The sequence below is a fragment of the Saccharomyces cerevisiae genome, chromosome X (genome assembly GCF_000146045.2).
Source record: "Saccharomyces cerevisiae S288C chromosome X, complete sequence".
NCBI classification, from domain to species: domain Eukaryota; kingdom Fungi; phylum Ascomycota; class Saccharomycetes; order Saccharomycetales; family Saccharomycetaceae; genus Saccharomyces; species Saccharomyces cerevisiae.
Genome location: NC_001142.9, coordinates 330,183 through 349,342, shown reverse-complemented (window position 1 = coordinate 349,342; position 19,160 = coordinate 330,183). Strand labels below are relative to the sequence as shown.

The 19,160-nt window shown below is 38.9% G+C and overlaps 11 protein-coding genes and 1 non-coding gene across 12 annotated transcripts, besides 1 other annotated feature; 5 read left to right on the top strand and 7 right to left on the bottom strand.

Annotated features, from left to right (window-relative positions):
• The first annotated feature begins 109 nt into the window (after positions 1-109).
• Positions 110-213, top strand: SNR60. Its single transcript, NR_132196.1, has one exon. It is a non-coding gene; the product is annotated as an SNR60 (small nucleolar RNA).
• Positions 165-299, top strand: YJL047C-A (uncharacterized protein; the record flags this gene model as incomplete). Its single annotated transcript, NM_001184635.1, has 1 exon — positions 165-299. The coding sequence occupies one exon, from the start codon at positions 165-167 to the stop codon at positions 297-299; it is 135 nt and encodes a 44-aa protein (NP_878105.1).
• Positions 300-705: 406 nt separating this feature from the next.
• UBX6 (Ubx6p) lies at positions 706-1,896 on the top strand (the record flags this gene model as incomplete). Its single annotated transcript, NM_001181481.1, has 1 exon — positions 706-1,896. The coding sequence occupies one exon, from the start codon at positions 706-708 to the stop codon at positions 1,894-1,896; it is 1,191 nt and encodes a 396-aa protein (NP_012487.1).
• A 121-nt stretch (positions 1,897-2,017) lies between these two features.
• CHM7 (phosphatidic acid-binding protein CHM7) lies at positions 2,018-3,370 on the bottom strand (the record flags this gene model as incomplete). The annotated part of the gene is made up of 1 exon (NM_001181482.3): positions 2,018-3,370. The coding sequence occupies one exon, from the start codon at positions 3,368-3,370 to the stop codon at positions 2,018-2,020; it is 1,353 nt and encodes a 450-aa protein (NP_012486.3).
• Positions 3,371-3,599: 229 nt separating this feature from the next.
• Positions 3,600-6,821, bottom strand: MTR4 (ATP-dependent RNA helicase MTR4; the record flags this gene model as incomplete). The annotated part of the gene is made up of 1 exon (NM_001181483.1): positions 3,600-6,821. The coding sequence occupies one exon, from the start codon at positions 6,819-6,821 to the stop codon at positions 3,600-3,602; it is 3,222 nt and encodes a 1,073-aa protein (NP_012485.1).
• A 266-nt stretch (positions 6,822-7,087) lies between these two features.
• On the bottom strand, positions 7,088-9,556 carry IRC8 (Irc8p; the record flags this gene model as incomplete). Its single annotated transcript, NM_001181484.1, has 1 exon — positions 7,088-9,556. One exon carries the CDS (start codon positions 9,554-9,556, stop codon positions 7,088-7,090), a length of 2,469 nt encoding a protein of 822 aa, NP_012484.1.
• A 517-nt stretch (positions 9,557-10,073) lies between these two features.
• On the bottom strand, positions 10,074-11,072 carry TDH1 (glyceraldehyde-3-phosphate dehydrogenase (phosphorylating) TDH1; the record flags this gene model as incomplete). Its single annotated transcript, NM_001181485.3, has 1 exon — positions 10,074-11,072. One exon carries the CDS (start codon positions 11,070-11,072, stop codon positions 10,074-10,076), a length of 999 nt encoding a protein of 332 aa, NP_012483.3.
• Positions 11,073-11,339: 267 nt separating this feature from the next.
• YJL052C-A (uncharacterized protein) lies at positions 11,340-11,459 on the top strand (the record flags this gene model as incomplete). Its single annotated transcript, NM_001184476.1, has 1 exon — positions 11,340-11,459. One exon carries the CDS (start codon positions 11,340-11,342, stop codon positions 11,457-11,459), a length of 120 nt encoding a protein of 39 aa, NP_076895.1.
• Positions 11,460-11,813: 354 nt separating this feature from the next.
• Positions 11,814-12,062: an origin of replication (ARS1011; Autonomously Replicating Sequence).
• A 243-nt stretch (positions 12,063-12,305) lies between these two features.
• On the bottom strand, positions 12,306-13,445 carry PEP8 (retromer subunit PEP8; the record flags this gene model as incomplete). Its single annotated transcript, NM_001181486.1, has 1 exon — positions 12,306-13,445. One exon carries the CDS (start codon positions 13,443-13,445, stop codon positions 12,306-12,308), a length of 1,140 nt encoding a protein of 379 aa, NP_012482.1.
• A 196-nt stretch (positions 13,446-13,641) lies between these two features.
• TIM54 (Tim22-complex subunit TIM54) lies at positions 13,642-15,078 on the bottom strand (the record flags this gene model as incomplete). Its single annotated transcript, NM_001181487.3, has 1 exon — positions 13,642-15,078. The coding sequence occupies one exon, from the start codon at positions 15,076-15,078 to the stop codon at positions 13,642-13,644; it is 1,437 nt and encodes a 478-aa protein (NP_012481.3).
• A 170-nt stretch (positions 15,079-15,248) lies between these two features.
• On the bottom strand, positions 15,249-15,986 carry LOG1 (Log1p; the record flags this gene model as incomplete). The annotated part of the gene is made up of 1 exon (NM_001181488.1): positions 15,249-15,986. The coding sequence occupies one exon, from the start codon at positions 15,984-15,986 to the stop codon at positions 15,249-15,251; it is 738 nt and encodes a 245-aa protein (NP_012480.1).
• Positions 15,987-16,269: 283 nt separating this feature from the next.
• On the top strand, positions 16,270-18,912 carry ZAP1 (Zap1p; the record flags this gene model as incomplete). The annotated part of the gene is made up of 1 exon (NM_001181489.1): positions 16,270-18,912. The coding sequence occupies one exon, from the start codon at positions 16,270-16,272 to the stop codon at positions 18,910-18,912; it is 2,643 nt and encodes an 880-aa protein (NP_012479.1).
• Positions 18,913-19,160: the final 248 nt, after the last annotated feature.

Genomic DNA, 19,160 nt, shown 5'->3' with positions numbered 1-19,160 from the left:
GTATGCCTGACATACAACAGGTGTTGTATGAGTGTGACAAGGACACTTTATATATCTTTTTCAATCTCTCTATCCGGCCTTCTTGGCAGGATAGCTTTTCGTTTCAATTTGTTAATGATGATAACCAAAGATGCATAGTTCAACTGATTGAACATACTATCGAAATGAAGATAAAAATTTCCATCGAAATTAGTCTTTCGCTCCTATCTGAACATTACAAAAGAAACGAAAACTGTATTAGTAATATGCTTGTAATTGGAGAAGGGCCGAGGGGCGAGACCATTGTGGAGCGATTTTAAACCTCTTGCAGCACGAATCGTAACGGACCCAGCGCGTACTTTATTCTCCCTGTGCATTCGTGGAAGTTTTGAAACTCTTAAAAGTGGGCTCATCTGTCTGGTATTATCTGTGCCCCTGTTCTACATGTACTCGTGCTTTCTTTATTGCTTCTTTCGGTAACTCATCTTGCACATGCTATTCTTTTCGGAGTTAACGAAGCCAGGAGGAACCTTAATGGATTTACCTCTAGCGCGTCAACCCTAGAAGAGGGACTTTTTCCACATGAATAGTCAACTTTTAAGATTCGTTAGTAGTTGTATAGGGACATATATATGCACATATATATAATTATATACTTATACACTTGCTTACAGGGGACATTTTTGACCCTCAAAGGAAGTGAATTACAGGTATTGAATAACAGAAATGTACGAGATGTCAGGTATAGACAGCCTCTTTCATGATCGAGTTGTTCATGATTACTCTCATACTAGTGAGCAGGTTATCGTCGTTTACATTAGTTCAGCAGCCGGGGACAATTCTTGGCTTCATCAGTGGTTCAAACCAGGAAATCTTAGTGACGAGGAGCGCGAAAACATACTGTGGGTAAGGTTAGTAAATGGTACTAAAGAGTGCTTGCTTTTCAAGAGCATTTTCCCCTCCTCATCGGCGCCAAGCATTAACATATTACAGAACGGTCTACTCGAATGTTCTATCCAAGGTAATAGCCTTTCTCGTGAGCAGGATCCTTGGGAAACCTTTATCAATGGGTTACAATCAGTCTTTAAGGGTCAAGTAACAAAGAGGAAGTTATTTTCCAAGAGCAATGAAGAATATCAAAGAGTCAAAAGAATGATTCAGAACGACAAGTTGGAGAGGAAGTATGTTTTTCAAAATACTAATGACCCGCAAAGAAAGCCACAGAAGTGGAAGCAGTTGACAGTTACTGATAATGTTAGTTACAAGAGTCAAAAGGGGTTTCTCGCCCAGAACTACTGTACTCTACAATTGAAACTGCCCAATGGTTACACAATCTCTAATACTTTCCCTCCTCAAACAAAATTACACAAAGTAAGGATGTGGTTAGACTATAATTGCTACGATGATGGAACACCTTACCTTTTCCACAGAAATATACCAAGAGTGACTCTTACGCGAAATGACGAACTCAAAAGTTTGCAAGAGTTGGATCTGTTGCCCAGATCGACTCTCATCTTAGAACCGCTGGAAGCCAATAACAAAACATTCGACTACATGGAACAATCTTCTCTTCTACACAAGGTTTACTCAGGTTTGACATCTTTTTGGGCGAAAGAACCGGAAGTAGATGCTTCCTCCTCCCGTCTTGGTTACCAGAGGTTGGGCACAAATGTGTCAAACAGCGCCAACTACTCTTTACAAAAATTATCTAGCTTAGACATGGTGTCGGACGGGGGAGGAGGAGGTGGTGGTGATTCAATGACTCCTTCAGCATATACTACCCCAAGGATGTATCCTTCTAATGGTACTTCTCAATTGCGACAAAACGTGTCTGAACTAAACTTGTCTTCCAATAATTCTGCATCTAATACCAAAGTTCGTACATTAGGTTACTCTAATAATAACGGCAACAATTAAATGTGCTTTTGTTTATTTCCTATTTGGTTATTCACACATATTTTCTTTCTTCCGTCTATTAAAATATTCATATTTATTTTTTATTTATACATATATATTTATTTATTAGTCACTCAGTTCGTCAACGTGGTTGTTCTTCCATCATGATTTTTCTTATCTCATTATCGTGGTTTTCATTATCTTGCACAGGTCCTTCATTTGTATTTATCTTCAGATTATTCAATCTCTTTAATAGATCCTCGCTACTGCTTTCTTTTGGCTCGTGCAAATCCTGGTTCTTATTTTCTTCCTTATTATTATTCTTTTCATCAAGTTCTAATTGTTCTAATTCTCTTTCAATTTCTTCTTCTGCTTCTTCGTCTTGACCTTTATTATAATGAGCTAATAAATCATTGACCTCTTCGGTACGGTCATGACCCTCTTTAATCTCATCTAGTAAGTCTTCTACTTTTTCGGTAGAACCAATATATCCATTAATTGACTTAATTACTTCGTTGGATTCACTTAAAGTTTGAATTAAAACCGCATTAGTAGCACTGGTGTCTATTTGAGTTCTTACTTGAGCGAGGTTATTTTGAAACTTTAGTAACCTAGAAAGATGTTTTTCAGATAGTAATCTCGCCTGTTTATATTCAATCCTTATTCTCTTCGGCAGCTCATTAAACTCTGGTCCTCTCAGTTTAATGTTAGATTCATTAATTTCTTTTCTTAGCCTTGTAATTTGTTTGTTGATGTTTATAATACCCACTTTAACACTAGCAATTCGAAGGTCATTTTCTGTGATGCCTTTGGAGAACCTGCTAGTAATGTCTTCTACTTCAGCGGCAATGACTTTGATAACATTGTCTTTTGAAACTATTATGTGCTTATAATTCTCTATAAAGTGCAGGAACACGTTTTTCGTTTCTTCATCATAGGTTGAAAAGAACGACTGCAAACTTTCTGTGGTCACAAATTCATTCCTTGTGAATACTAAATCTGTAATAGATGAAGCCTCCATAAAAACACTTCTTTTGAGTAATTCATGAAACCTTTGATACTCTTTTTCCAAATTTGCTTTGATAATAAATTTGTCTTCTCTCAAGTAGAAATTTGTTTCATCCTTCCGGCTTTTATACATGTTTGTAGACTCCTTCCAACTTCTAACCCACTTCCAAAATCCTTTTCTACTGTTGTCAGTGTACATTCCACCAAGATTGAATAATTCCATAGGTATCAAATTTCCTTCATTAACAAGAACGTCAATTGCTATATCAATGCTTTTCGGTACGCCATAAACTTCATGAGTTAATTCTTGCAAAGTCCTTGTCCCTATAGTAAATATGATTCTGTTGGAGTTGCTGATGTATTGTTGCAAGAAGAAATCCCTCCATGTACTGATGTTTGCTTCGTACCCATCGGGATTTAAATCTTTCAATGGCCTAAAATCTCTATATAAAGATGGTAGTCTGGATTCTGGTAAATCTACTTTCATTCAGATACAGTGAGATACTATTTGGCTGGCTTTGGTGGTGTTTTGCCAGATATAGTTTAAGAATTTAAAACTCCTCTTATTGTCTCTACTAACGCTGCACTTCATTGAGTTGTATGGGTGTATCAATAGTGTGCTTGCCCAAACAAAAATGTTATTATATAATAAATGTTGATGAAATCTATTTGTTTATTATATATACCAATAAAAATACATAATTGTGTGTGATTAACTATAAATACAAAGAACCAGCAGATACGATATCTCTATGAATTAATTTCAAGACAGCTTCCATCTTCTCCTTAAGTGAAGAGTTACCAATGGTATTGGCGACGTCTACCAGCTCCTTCACCAATTCCTCTAATCTCTTGAACATTCTGATCAACGAACCTTCGTAAACGTCGGTCATTTTACAGATTTGCGTAAAAGTAGCTCCTCTACACCATTCGTAAACAACTTCCATTAGTTCATGTCTGAAGCTTTCAACGTAGTCCTTTTCTACAACTTCAATTTTAGAATCCTTCATTATCTTAGCGATCTTTGCTGCAATTTCTCTCATAGCCTTCAAAGGTTCGGCAAGCTCTGGTTTCAATCTAGGCGCTTCTTTACAGCGTTCTTGGAATGCAAAGCATGATAATAATGCTGCTGCTTGTTCCGGTTTCAACTCATTGAAATTACCATTGAAGATCAATTCTGTTAGTAACAGTTCATCACCACTAGATATTTCACATGCAACTCTACCTTTCAGTTCAATAATGTCATTAGGAGTACAAAATCCTAAACGGCGCAAAACTCTTTTACGGCGACGAAGATCGTCCAGTTGGATTACGGCTTGTGATTCTGAAATTTTGCGTTTCAATTGTTTCATATCTTCATGTAAATCGTGTTTTCTACTATATTTACCATATAGTTCTTCTAGTCTCATGGAATTGGTTAAGGGATTGGAGGATAACTTTGTGTTTAAAACGTCAATCTTCTTCATTAGCTTTAAAAAGTCCTCATCTTCGATCTTCATGTTTTTAACAGGATCCAGCACGGGAATACCATCCGGGAACCTCCGATTAACCTCCCTTAAAGACTTCCCAACAGTTTCTTTTTGACCGCTGGCTCTAATATCTTTGGGCATATATAGTCTCAAATTACCAATCGACTTGATTGAATCCAAAGTTATGGGAATAACAGCACATATGCTTTTTTCACCTTCTTCCGCTGGGCGAATCCCTTCTGGTAAGGTAGGGTTGAAAGGTTTCAACAAGTTGACTGGAGAGTCTATATACATGGTATTGACGACCACATTGACAATATAGGATTCATGGTCTGTATAGACAGCACTTGGGTTGCGTTTGTTAATTCTTTTAGCAAAATCGACAACAGCACCCCAGCCATAGTTATCCTTACCATTGACAGAGATTTCAACTAATCTGCCTGGTTGTAGGAAACTTAAGGCGTTTGCCGGATGGGTGACAACTTGACGAACATCTTCACGGTAACCTTTGATAGCCTGCTCAATCTCATGGTATTCTTTAACATTTTCTTCATCTTCGACTTCGATGCCATCAAAGTCTTTTTTCAGTTCAGCAAGTTTCTTTTCCATAACTGGTACTGAAATAACGTTTTGAAATTGGAAGAAAGAATGCTCCAACATAAACTCCGGAGAGATACCTTCAACTCTCATTAAGTTCAAAATCATATTATATCCTAAGTGAAAAGCCGAGTCTAGCCTATCTGCTTGGCCCTTAACCATTCCTTTAGCAACTTGAGGTTCCATTTTTTCATCAATCATCATAATAACAATACCACGATCATCTAAACCACGACGACCTGCACGACCAGACATTTGTATATATTCTCCACCTGAAACCCAGCGGAATTGTTGACCATCCCACTTTCTGACCGATGTAAAGACAACAGTTTTAGCAGGCATGTTTAATCCAATCGAAAATGTTTCTGTTGCAAACAACACCTTCAAAAATCCCTCTTGAAACAGAATTTCAATGACTTCCTTCAAAATGGGCAGTAAACCGGAATGATGAATACCGATACCTCTTCTTAATAATGGTAAAATGTGTTTAATTTGGGGTAGCTCTCTGTCTGTCTCTGGTAATAGTGCAATGGCATTGTTAAAAATCTTCGTCAAAGCCTCCTTTTCATCATCAGAATTAAAATCTAATTTAGACATCTTCAATGCTAATTCTTCACAATCACGTTTACTGAACGAAAATACAATCACTGGATTGTACTTTTTCTTCCAAATCATTTTCACTATCTTATAAATGTCACCTTTTGCGTCACCCTTAGCGGAGCCACCTTTATAGGTTTGACCCTTTTTACCTCTTGAATCAGTGGAATTTGGATCATCACCTATCTGGTTACTTATGGACGCCATTGCTTTTTGGAAATTTTCCTCTCTGAAGGTACTTTTTTCGTCAACCACCAGATAAATACCATCTCCATGGGCTGGAAACAGGTAATGTTGTAAAGGAGTTGGACGGAAATTTGTGTAGACAATATGACATGGCTGAGAATGAATTTTGCATATCCATTCAGCAAACTCCATTGCATTTGGAATGGTGGCCGATAAAAACACGTAACGGACCTTATCTGGCAGTAAAATAATCGTTTCTTCCCACACAACACCTCTTTCTTTATCCCTCATGTAATGCACTTCATCAAAGATGACCCAGGCAACTTCTCTCATAACTTCACTGCCTCTATATAACATACTTCTCAAAATCTCAGTGGTCATGACCAAACAGCCTGCATCCGGATTGATCGTGATATCACCAGTCATCAAACCGACATCTCCAAATTCTGCTAAAAGTTCTCTGTATTTTTGGTTTGATAGAGCCTTAATTGGAGAGGTATAAATGACTCTTTGCTTATTTTTTAAAGATTGTGCGATGGCATATTCAGCCACAACTGTTTTACCAGCCGATGTGTGCGCAGAAACCAACACAGATTCGCCTCTATCTATACATGAGATTGCAGTGTCCTGGAAAGGGTCTAATGTGAATGGATATGTACGAGCCTCATTTACCCTCTTATGCTCAGCGATAGGCGTATAATCATAGTTCGGTGGTAGTGCAACCTGGTGGCGGACCTGATGCGATAATCTGACTTTACCGTCTTGCTCAACTTGTAAGGTTTCTGAATTTGTCAGTCCTTTCGATGCATCCACTTCTCTAGAGGCTTCTTGTTCGAACGAATCTGCCAACACTGGTACTACAACTTTTTTGTTTTTATCTTCCGTTTTGCTCTTATTGGATTTGATTTTTTTATTTTCACTGTTGTTTTCCTCATGCTCTTCTTTTTCTTCTTCAAGGCCATGCTTCTTATCCTGGGTATGATCTGGAGTATCTCCTACGTTTGTATCAGCATTTTTTTCTCCATTACTATCTGTAGGAAGCTCAACAGGTGTTTCCTCGAAAACATCGAACAGATCAGTAGAATCCATCCTTCGTATATAATCTATATTTCTTGCAGGTGCTTAAAATATAGGCAGGGAATGTTGAGTCACCGAAAATGAATTATTATATAGGTATTAATTTACGCACTACACTGGTATACTTTTCTTTTACTATGTGCATCTCATCGCAAGAAAGTGAAAAAAAAAAAAAAAAAAAAAAATTTAATGAAATAAATCGTGTTCTACGGGATCAAAATAGTTGCTTTTAGCAGTTCCCATAGGTATCTTTGATACATATGAATAAGTCGGTTGGTTTATTTACTGGGAGAGACTAGTTCTTCAACAGGTCCGCTCTCTATAGTTTTTTCGGGCGCTATCTCTTTTAGATTCCTCAAAACATTCCATTTTTCTCTATCATACTCGCTGAACACTACTTCTGGATAGCCAGAACCAGATCCCGCCGATTCTTGCTCAGAACCGCTTGATGATGACTGTATAGATTGTGGTGTGTCCAGAACTGGCTCCTCTCCGTTCAATGTACATGTGGCGTTATTGTGCTGGAGATAGAATAATGTACTTGCAGTTCTAAGCGCTCTTTCATTAACAGTACTCTGGGTTCTATCATTGTTTAAAGAATCCCGACGAGAATTTCCCGAGGTTGATTTTGTAGGTGAATGACTGCTTTGCAAAGTACGTACGTAGCTAAAATCAATACTCTGGTTTTTATTGTGACCATGGCCAAACGAGTAGTTTATCGGATCTGTTGTACTACCCTCATATGGCGACATTGTATCAGAGATATTTGATAATGACAATTTCTTTCCAAATCTCATTCTCAACGACTTGGTTGGAGATGAATGCGGTGAGGTGTTGGACATCATATTAGAAGAAGAACCCTGTAATAGCTGATTTATTTGAGAATTGTTTCTTGAATGACCCGTAAAAAAGTTGCTTAGGGTGCTGTGTGAATGTTGGTGCTTGACACTTCCTGATCCACTGATCATGGAAATTATCGATTTGGTTGGTGAATGCCTTGTACTAAATCTACTCATATCCTTTGGGCCATTGTCAATAGTAGTTGAGGATAGGTTGTTTTGGTTCAAACTGCTTTCAATCAGCTGACTTGCATCCTCTTCTTGAATGCTGGGATCATGTAAATACTCATCTAGTTCGCTAATAGTATCTGAAGTTTTAAACTCCTGTTGGTTAAATTGGTCTGATGTAGCAATTTGTAATCCTGCACTTTTAAAGGGAAAGCTGAAGTTGTTTTGGGCATGCAGTTCAACTTCCAATTCGGTGGATGTACTTGGATCCATATCACTTTCAGAGGTGAATCTGAAAGGGGGTAGTAATTTGCTTTTATCCCGGTTTGTGGTTACTTTTTGAAGTATTTTCTCCTGATCCTTTTCCCACATCTCTAAAGTGACACGGGCTGGCAAATCCACGTGTTTGGTATATTGTTGTTCGAAATCGTCTTCTATATCAGATGATATCCTTGGGACTTGTGGAATGTCTTGTAGTTCATTAGTCATTAAGATATCACCTACATAGAAATCATCGTCAACTTCCACCTGGGGTATCAATGGTGTTGCTTGGTATGAGTCCTCATTTTGAGTGCTTTGCTGTGGGGATATCATTTTATCTGTTACTCTCAAACATGCAGGAAGTAAGGCACTATTAATTCTCCCAATAGCTTCTCTTTCTAACTCCAAGTTTGGAGAATCAATAGTATGCGAATCATGGGGAGTTTTGTATTTCAAAGTATTATTTCCTTCGTTAATTATTATTGAAACTCTTCCTTCACTTGGTGTTCTCGCAGTGGAAGTCGAATTCCCGTTTTTTTCGTTTAATGCTAAGAAATTCAGGAAACTTTTCGAGATGTCAGATATGGTTGATAGTCTGGATACATACTGGCTACTTCGGTGGTTGCTTTTCTTTTCTGTCGGAACCTTAGTAGCTTGTTGTGTATTTCTTTTGTATCGATTTTCTTTAGGACCCAAAAAGAAACTGTTATATTTTTTCAATTTAGAAAAATGCGAATGAGATGGCTTTTTAGGACACTTGCTGGTGCTAATCGGTCCTAATTTGTGTCGAATAACTGAAGAGTTTGAATTTTCATCGGATGATATGGTTTTGTTTGCGTTTGTGTTTGAATTTGTGGAGAGTTCATTAATCAGCCACGCTACCCCATTCATACTCTTGGGACTACCGTGTAATAATTCCAAATCTGGTGTTAAGGTCTGTGAAGAGTTCTTAAGGGGTACAAATCTACCATTTTCCACCGCATTTGCTTCTTTGTCATATTGATCCGTACTAATATTGTTAGATGAGCTGCCGAAATTGTTCGCATTGCCATCCTTCAGGAAGAATCCTAATTGTATGCCATTAATGAAAAGTGTGAAAATTAACAAAGAATCCAGAGTTGTTATATAGACTCTGTGAGACTCGCTTTGTACCGATATTGGGCTCCTCAAGGTATTATGAAAATAGTCCACTGTGCAGCCCATGGTGATCAGTGGCAATGCAAAATTAAGAACGTTGTAAAAGTATCCAATATGAAACTTGCTAGGCGCAAAAACAGTCTCTGTGATAAACGATATCAGTGACGGTATTCCATATAACAATGTCGAGCATACAATAACTATCAGTACCGCTTCGTGGTCGTGGAACTTGCATAGCAATGCGATAGCAATGGCACCTGTGGCAATTGAGAGAAGAGCACTTCCGAACTTGATCCCCAAAAAACCAGCCTTATTTCCGCTCCTAACAGAATTATGGCACATAAGAGAGTATGATTCCTTTCTTAGTATATATATACTGCTCAAGGGCAAATGCAATTACTTTGGAAATGCTTTCTTGTTCTGATACGTAAGAAGACAAGTAATCTCTGGACTAAAAGTGGAGCCGGAATAGAGACTCTCTTAGTATCAGTATCCACCTCTTCAAAGGATAATGCGTTCTTTGCCAATAGTCACATATTGTGGGTATGTGCGTTTTGCAAAGGCAGCAATATATTGTTTACTTATTTCCCAAAAAGGAAAAATCTTTAAACCATCCTAGAACTTCAATTCACCACGTTCAGGGTAATATATTTTAACCGCCGACGTTCTCGCCATAACTTTTAAACAGTGATAACTAGTATTGAAACTTAGAAGAGAAAAGGGTAAAGTTAATGCTTAATCTTGTCTTGGCTTAAAAAGTAATATGTACTTATTTACGTCTTCACAAAATCTAGCAGAAAAACGGTAGTATTTATGTATATTCAAAAAAAAATCATTATCCTCATCAAGATTGCTTTATTTAAGCCTTGGCAACATATTCGATCAAGTCAACAACTCTGGCGGAGTAACCGTATTCGTTATCGTACCAGGAAATCAACTTGACGAACTTTGGAGACAATTGGATACCAGCGGAGGCATCGAAGATGGAAGCGTGAGTGTCACCCAAGAAATCAGAGGAGACAACGGCATCTTCGGTGTAACCCAAAACACCCTTCATTGGACCTTCAGCGGCAGCCTTAACAGCCTTCTTGATTTGGTCGTAAGTAGCTTCCTTTTCCAACTTGACAGTCAAGTCAACAACGGAAACATCGACGGTTGGGACTCTGAAAGCCATACCGGTCAACTTACCTTGCAATTCTGGCAAGACCTTACCGACAGCCTTAGCAGCACCGGTAGAGGATGGGATAATGTTACCGGAAGCGGTTCTACCACCTCTCCAGTCCTTGTGGGATGGACCATCAACAGTCTTTTGAGTGGCGGTCATGGAGTGAACAGTGGTCATCAAACCTTCTTCAATACCGAAAGCATCGTTGATAACCTTGGCCAATGGAGCCAAACAGTTGGTGGTACAAGAAGCGTTGGAGACAATCTTCTTGTCTGGAGTGTATTTAGTGTGGTTAACACCAACAACAAACATTGGAGCAGAAGAAGATGGAGCAGTGATGACAACCTTCTTGGCACCAGCGTCAATGTGCTTTTGAGCGGTGTCCAATTCCTTGAAAACACCAGTGGAGTCAACAGCGACATCGATCTTTAGAGAACCCCATGGCAAGTTAGCTGGGTCTCTTTCTTGGTAGGTAGCGATCTTGACACCATCAATGATGATGTGCTTGTCGTCATGGGAAACAGTACCCTTGTATCTACCATGAGTAGAATCGTACTTGACCATGTAAGCAGCATAATCGTTAGAGATAAATGGATCGTTGACAGCAACAACCTCAATGTCTTTTCTTTGCAAAGCCAATCTCAAGACCAATCTACCGATTCTACCGAAACCGTTAATAGCAATTCTGATCATTTTGTTTTGTGTGTAAATTTAGTGAAGTACTGTTTTTTGTGTGTGTTGGTGAAATATCAAACCAAGTTCTTGATGAATTTCTTATTTATGCAAGAGAGAGAATAGAACTGTACTACAAATCTCATTGTGTGAAAATATATTGTCTATTTATATGATTTCGAGACTCCAGTTTTGGTCATTATCACCAAGCTCTTACTGCTACAGAGAATGAACATGCTCCTCCCCCCCTTCTTCAGACTATGTTGTTCTGCACGTGGATACCGTCGCATGCACCTAAGAAGCAGATGGTGGCTTGCCTTACTGTATTGTAAAGATCCAGTCTCCAGATCTGCGACCACTCCGAAGGTTGAAACCCGAGCTTCCTGTTTGCTGTCTCGCGCCTTTTAAAAAAAAAGCGCGATTATGGGCCGCTCGTGACAGTAAAGGAAGCAAGCAGATCGACCCCCTGAAAATGTGGTGTGGTTACTAAGCAGAAGCGTCTTCGTCGCATATCCTATTCCTAGCGCAACAAGGCCCCACGGTGTGGTTTCATGTGACGTGGAGTCATGTAGGCTTGTGGTGCGCACATTTTTACTAAGCTCAACAACCCTACTGGCGCTGCTGGAAGTGAATGGCGAGTAGATACTATCAAGTGTTGGCTGGTGGGACATATCAGCAACTAATGGATAGAATAAATTGGATCAGAAGCTCAGCCCAACTTATCCTCCATATGGTGATATAGAGTGTAAATGAGCATATACATTCGTTTCTTTTTCTCCTCCCATTAGTCTGGCCCTTTAGCATACAAGTCAACTGTAGTTTTCAGAAGCGGGCTTTTCTTGGTTTTTGTTATGTTACCTGTGAGAAACTAATCCATCGAGAAATTTACTCATTTTTTTTTTTACTCCAAGCTGCTTTTACTTAGCTAAACATAAAAAAAGATATTTCTTATGCATTAACTTGAAGAAAAATTGTTCCCTTGGACAACGCTGTGCTTTTCCGAAGCACTGTAAAAGGGAAGAAAACCATATGCTATTCCTCCTTTCGTAGAGAAAAAAAGTTTTAGCACTTGAGCTTCTTACTATATCGTATTTTACCTCTTGCTTGTTTAGTTCGTTATAACTTACGCAAAAGTCTTCTACTGAAATCTAGATATTGTTATGTATAACACTATAATGCCAAACGAAAAGTTAAATATCGAGATGTTGAAAGAACAGAGAACCACATCTTCACCTTATTTAAGGTCGAGCTTTTCTACCGGGTCCTGTACAATGTTATTTCTGATTGTTTAAAATATCTTCTGCCATCTTCATCGATAATAACCAAGCTCAAATAATTCTTGACGTTAAAGTAGTTGCAGCTCATATTGGGCGTCAGGTCATAGCCGCTCAAGAATAATCTTATGGGTATGGTTTCACCTTTCACTGAAGACCCATCCATTATTTCGTATCGGATAGCAGTGGAATCTGTCATTACATTAGAAGTTTGTAGGCCGGAAGATTCTCTTGTGATCAAGCTTAATTCCATATGTTTTATCCTTAGTCTCGTTAAAAGGAAATATATACGCCCCACAATGACTTCTTTTAAGCTGTACTGGGATTTGGCATATTCAAACTCAATGTGAAGGCAATTTTCTATACCTATATCCAATCTAACAGGCTTGGGCTCATTATTTGAATGTGATATCGGCAAAACTTGATTAACGTCTGCCGCCTCACCCTGGGTGCTCTTTGTTTGCGTGTTGTCACTCGCATTATCTGCAGCATAGTTACCACCAGCGATGTCATTAGTGGTTGCCTTTGTCTCATTTGCGGAAAGGGTATTTGGCGCAGTAGTTACACTATTATAAAGATAGACCCAAAATCTTTTTATTTTCGAGATGTCTGTGGACTTCCTCATAACTGTTACCTTAACATAGTAAGCTACATCCACATTTTTGCCTTTATAAGATTCGTATCTTTTACTCAAATCTCTGAATAGGAATGGGAAACTTTGAGAATGTTGTAATTCACCAGCAGGACAGAGGTCATAGCTTTGGCATAAAAATTGATCAACTGAATTCTTCCGCACATCTACTGAACCATTAGAAGAGGAAGATGATGTGCTAGAGGTAACTTTTTTAGAAGATGAATTACCGCTCCCATGAGATTTTAACATATCAATGGATCCAATAACGGACACTTTTATGCCCAAGTGGTCTACCTTTTTACTATCCCGAACTCTCAAAGTAACAATTCCACCAAGGGATTCGCCATCTTCATAGACGGGCAAGCTTTCCTTCATTGATTTGTAACTGGAATTACTTGATCTTGTTGCAATGTCTACGTGTTTGCGAGATTCCTCATTATCGAAAAGGATCTCAATATCAATCGGCGGCTTGAAAAAAATACTCATAATGCTAATAATAGTTGTGCTTGGATTCTTTTACAATGTACACATTTTATTATATTTACAGATTTTATATATATGTATATGTGTGCATATATAAAAACTATTTCAACATGAGTAAAGGGAAATCTTCGAAAAGGGTTTGGTATATGTCAGACATAACGTCGATCGTGCATGATGATAAAACATAATATATATCCAATTAAATATCTGATTCTGGCTCTTCCTTGGGTGGTTTTTCGTAAACAAACATATGCTTCGTGATTCTAGGATCACATACTAATTCTTGGGTCCATTCGCTGTTCTTTTCTTTACCCTGTTTGACCCAGTTCTGTGGCCAATCTTTTTCTTCGTCCTTCGCCAAATCAATATCCTTTGCAATATCAAACGGTCTTATACGGGTTTGTCGAACACAGTTAACTACACTTGAACACACGTCCTCTACGTAGAAACGCTTCTGGTAAAAACGATGTATTCTCCTTGGAATGGTAGTAAAACCTATCAAGTTAGGTATTGGAATGACCAATAACGGCTGATTAATCAGAAGCGGGATATTTGTATTGGGGTTTCTTATGAATTCGCCATTTGGAGTTTGTAATTCCGAAGCGATTTGCAGGTCAGGGTATTGGTCTGAAGAAATAAATGGCTTCAAAAATTTTTGCGAATCCTCTGAGCTGTTTTCTTCATCAACCTTTAGATCATCTTGTACTTTGGCCTCTTCCAAAGCAGTCTCTTTCTCGGCATCCACCAGTTCCGTAGCACCGGATTCACTTACCTTTGATTCTATTTGATTTGCTTCTACAACCCCAGTCATCTTAGGCTCAGTGGATCCTGTTTTTTCGGTCTTCTCGATGGGTCCAAGCAAGCCTTCGTGAATACCGGCAATGTACTCCTTATAGGCGCCTCTACCTAAACAAATAACACCACCAGATAATATAGGGTCCTTTGTCAGGGCGTCTTCACTTATTATATGCTTCGGTTTTGGCATTGTATAGAAGATACCTATAACGTTTCTCCAGTCGAAGTTCTCCTTGAACTTTTTACCGATTTCTGGATCAAACGAGTCATCTTCTTCAGCAGGATCTTGAATGATTTTATTGAACGGTAGTAGTGATGAAATTTTACTGGTTGAAGAACCACTTGGTTTTGCTACCGTTTGGTTAGGCTCTTTAACTGGCTGCCCATCCGTCGATGCCAATATTTCCTTTCTCAATTCTCTGATTCTGTTGGCTACATTAGTTCTAATAATCCCTTGCCTATCCTCTTGAACTAATTCATAGTCCAACCCTGCATAATACAGTACAGGCTTAACATATCGTCTCCAAACTTTCAACGAACTCTCCAGATAATCATTTGGAGGAGGTGCAATAAAAACAGTGATCTTTCGTGGCACTTTGTCTACCTCCATGGACTCCTCTGCCAAAGGCTTCACCAAGTCTGTTGCATGGCTCAGAATCTGACGTTGCTTGTATTTGTCATAGGCTATGCCACCGATGGATACTGTTAACACAGACCAAAAGATCATCCAGTTTCGAGAAGGCAGCCTCAAGGCGGGTATACCAAGGGCTTTTAAAGCCGGATTGGTATAGCCAGGCTTCCTAATAGGCTTAGCAATAGGCTTTCCTGATTCAGAAGACATGGTCTATTGAGCTTCTTTTGAGAACAATGGACTTTAAAGCTATGATGTCTTTGCCATCAGTACTATTTTTTCCAGCCTTCGGGCTTAGAAAGACAGCTCCTAAAAATTTGGATTTTTCACCACATTATCTATACAGATCGTTTAAACTAGATACATGACTTACGTTTCTATTATTTAGCACAATCCTCGTGAGCGTGACCTTCGTCGCTCCAATTCAAATTGAAACGGCCCTCTGGAACGACGTACTTCTCTATTTTATCAACAACTTCCTGCGGAGTGGAGGCAACTTGAATGATTTCACCATTCTTCACACTGATGAACCGTTCTTGAATAGAGTGTTTGAGGAACTCCAATAATTTGTCATAGAACCCATCGATATTGAACAAGATAATTGGTTTATTATGAATCCCCAGTTGCGACCACGTGATACATTCCATGATTTCTTCAAAAGTCCCGTATCCACCAGGCATAGCAACAAACGCGTCACTCAAATTTGCCATCATTCTTTTTCTCGTATGCATATCTGGTACAATCGTTGTTTCCCCATACTCTTCAGAAATAGGAGTGGCGCCCTTATGATTTTCTACAGACTCCAACAATGCTTTATTAACATCTTCTTTATCCTCGTCTGTCCTTTCCTTAGACACAAGTGCATTTGGAATGATACCGTGAACCTGTCCGCTTAAATCAGGTCCCATCGTAGACCTTGCTATCTTGCCCATCAAACCAGTAGTGCCTCCACCGTATACCAATTTCCATCCCAGCTTATGGAAAAGGGCTCCTAATTCTTCTGCACTTTCTGAGTATAGCGCCTTAGCGCCAAATGAAGACCCGCAGTAAACACACACAGACTTGCCGCCTACTTGGCCACCACGGCTGCTATTACCTCCATTTTTTTCCATTGTCATCGCCGTTTCTTAGTACTGGATTGCCTGCGATTTACTCTAGGGATCTTCCTATTCAACTGTTGGAAATAATTCTCCTTCCTTAAACGCCCAAAACATGATTATATATCACTGCAGACGGAGTAGTTGACAGCAGTCATCTACCCTAAAGGTCATGATGAAACGTGCTTGGCAATATAAGATGCAACTGCAGTCACTGTGAATATAGGCCAGCGGCGAGACGGAAGCATTACACTTTTACTTTTTATGTGTTACGGTTTTTTAAATAGAAGAAGGATAGGAACTAATGGATGCGTTGACTCCCAGGGACTCCCCCAAGCGCGATGACTCGATGGCCACGAGTGCGGCCACTGCTGCTTCTGCCAAGCCTGATGCTCTGACGATAGGTAAAGAAGGCATTGTCCACGGGCACATCCATAACTACAACAACCTGACCTATATCCATGGTCACCTTCACCACAGCGCGCCTGTGAACGACAGTAGTGCTTCGGCAACACCTGCAGCCGCAGCTGTTGCTGATGCCGCTACTTCCGCATTTGCATCTGGAGCTAGCCATGATATGGGTGGTGATTGCCACGTCAATGAGAAATGCAAGGAGTACACCGACTGCCAACATTTCGAGTTCTTGAATTATCACAATAATCCGTCATTAACAAAATATAATGATACTGCAACGTATAATTCTAATAATCATTCTTTTGCAAACAATTTCCATTCGGTAGCTTCTGATCCGACAAGTCCCCAACAGAATTCTAAAAGCGACCTACCACGTAGAAAAGATTCTTGGTTTAACGACGATCTGATACTGCTGCCCTCTTCCAAGAAAAATAAACCGAACCCACCACCTGGATCCGATGATTGTTATTGTACGCCCAAGATTTTGGAAATATGTTGTGACGAAACTCATCCCAAAAGTGAGGCTAATATAAAACAAGGTGAATCTGATCAACCGACAAAGAAAGACATATCTGAGAACGGCAATGATGTTGCAATATTCACAGATGTAAAGAACGATCACTTGATGCCAAATTTTAACCTTCATGATCAGTACTGTAATAGTACCAATCACGACTCTCACAATCACAATAATACTGTACCAGATAGCTTTTCTCAGCTGATGTCTCACTTATCGGAGATTGATTGCGATTTGACCTGTGACACCCCATGCACGGCTAGCACGAGCGCGACTAGTGGTCACAAGTTTGTTCAAGATCATCAATCATCAAATAATGATGACGTTTTCCATAAATACTGCAAATTTTGTGAGGAGAGCACTGATAATCAACCTTGTTCTAAGCATATGCATTTAGAGTCAAAGCCACCTCAACTACCACCCAAATGTTCATCTTTACGAAAACCTACAAACACTTTGCAAGGTACAAATCATGCTTATCACGAACATATCTTAAATACTGATATGGATTTGAAGATTTTGGAAGATTTATGCAATATTTCTTCTTTGTATGAAGTACCGTTTGGAAAACACATTAACCACCACGACCACAATAATGCCGGTAACGGCTGCGATGGTTCGAGCACAGGAAATAATGAAAACGGTAACCAAACAATGAATCTTCTATTATCAAGCATTAATAGATGCAACCCTAAAAATAATCTTAATGGAAGCAATAACAATACGGCTGGAGCAACTTCAACTGATCATCAACACCATCACCATAGAATACAGTTTCATTCTCACAAACCAAATAGAAACAATATTGTGAACAATTCAGGGATTAGCGCGGCGAACACAACAGCCGATCTAACTAACAACGATTTAAATGACTTAATTTCAAGAGAGTATAGTTATGAAAGATTTAGAAATCAAAGTGAGCCCCCTTCGCTACCCAAAGTCACTCATCAGAATCAGAAAAATCGTAGATCTTGGCCTACAAAAGATCTAGAATCTACTGATTTCAGCTCTTTGGAAGACTCATTACCTTCTAGCATCTCTCCTCCTATACAGACAACAAGCACTATAAATTTCAACTGGTGTTTTAAAGAAGAGAAAAACAATGACTTAAAATGCAAATGGAAAGAATGTCCTGAGTCTTGTAGCTCACTATTTGACCTACAAAGACATCTTTTGAAGGATCATGTCTCTCAAGATTTCAAACACCCTATGGAACCATTAGCTTGTAATTGGGAGGACTGTGATTTCCTTGGAGATGATACATGTTCCATAGTGAACCATATTAATTGTCAACATGGTATCAATTTTGATATTCAATTTGCCAACCCAGACTCATTTTTGCCTGGTAGTATATCAAAGGAAAAACATCACTTACTACATTGCCCCAACCCACAAACACACGAAGTTTCTAAAGCAGATGGAGCACCTGATATGACGTCTGCAAATGATGTTTCCAATATACCGCCAATCAAGCAGCCGGAACAGGTGATTTGCCAATGGGATGGTTGCAATAAGTCATTTTCCAGTGCTCAGGAATTAAACGACCATTTAGAAGCAGTACATTTAACCCGGGGTAAGTCTGAATACCAATGCTTGTGGCATGACTGCCATCGTACGTTCCCCCAAAGACAAAAATTAATCCGTCATTTAAAAGTGCATTCGAAATACAAACCTTATAAGTGCAAGACATGTAAAAGGTGTTTTTCAAGCGAAGAAACTTTAGTTCAGCATACCAGGACACACTCTGGCGAAAAACCTTACAAATGTCACATTTGTAATAAAAAATTCGCGATTTCAAGTTCTTTGAAGATTCATATAAGAACCCATACTGGTGAAAAACCTTTACAATGCAAGATTTGTGGTAAGAGATTCAACGAATCGTCAAATTTGAGCAAACATATTAAGACCCATCAGAAAAAATACAAGTGCTCTGACTGTTCCAAAAGCTTTGACGATTTGGGAAAATTGAACTCACAGAAAGTGAAATGCGCATTGGAAAGAAAACCATATTTATAAATGTGATCATCATGGTCCAACGTAAGAAGGGCGGTTTTCAGGATCACATAAATGCATAATTAGAAACATTTCATATTTTACCTAGACTACTTTTTATTTATAATTTTTCGCAAACTCTTTTTTGTAAGCTTTTACAGTACACTTTTTTTACGTAATAACGTATTTCAAGCTTTATTTTTTGTATACGTTTCAGAAAAGGGGGTGGGGGGGAAGGACATTGTATATATAGATCCTATGAGTGACAACTA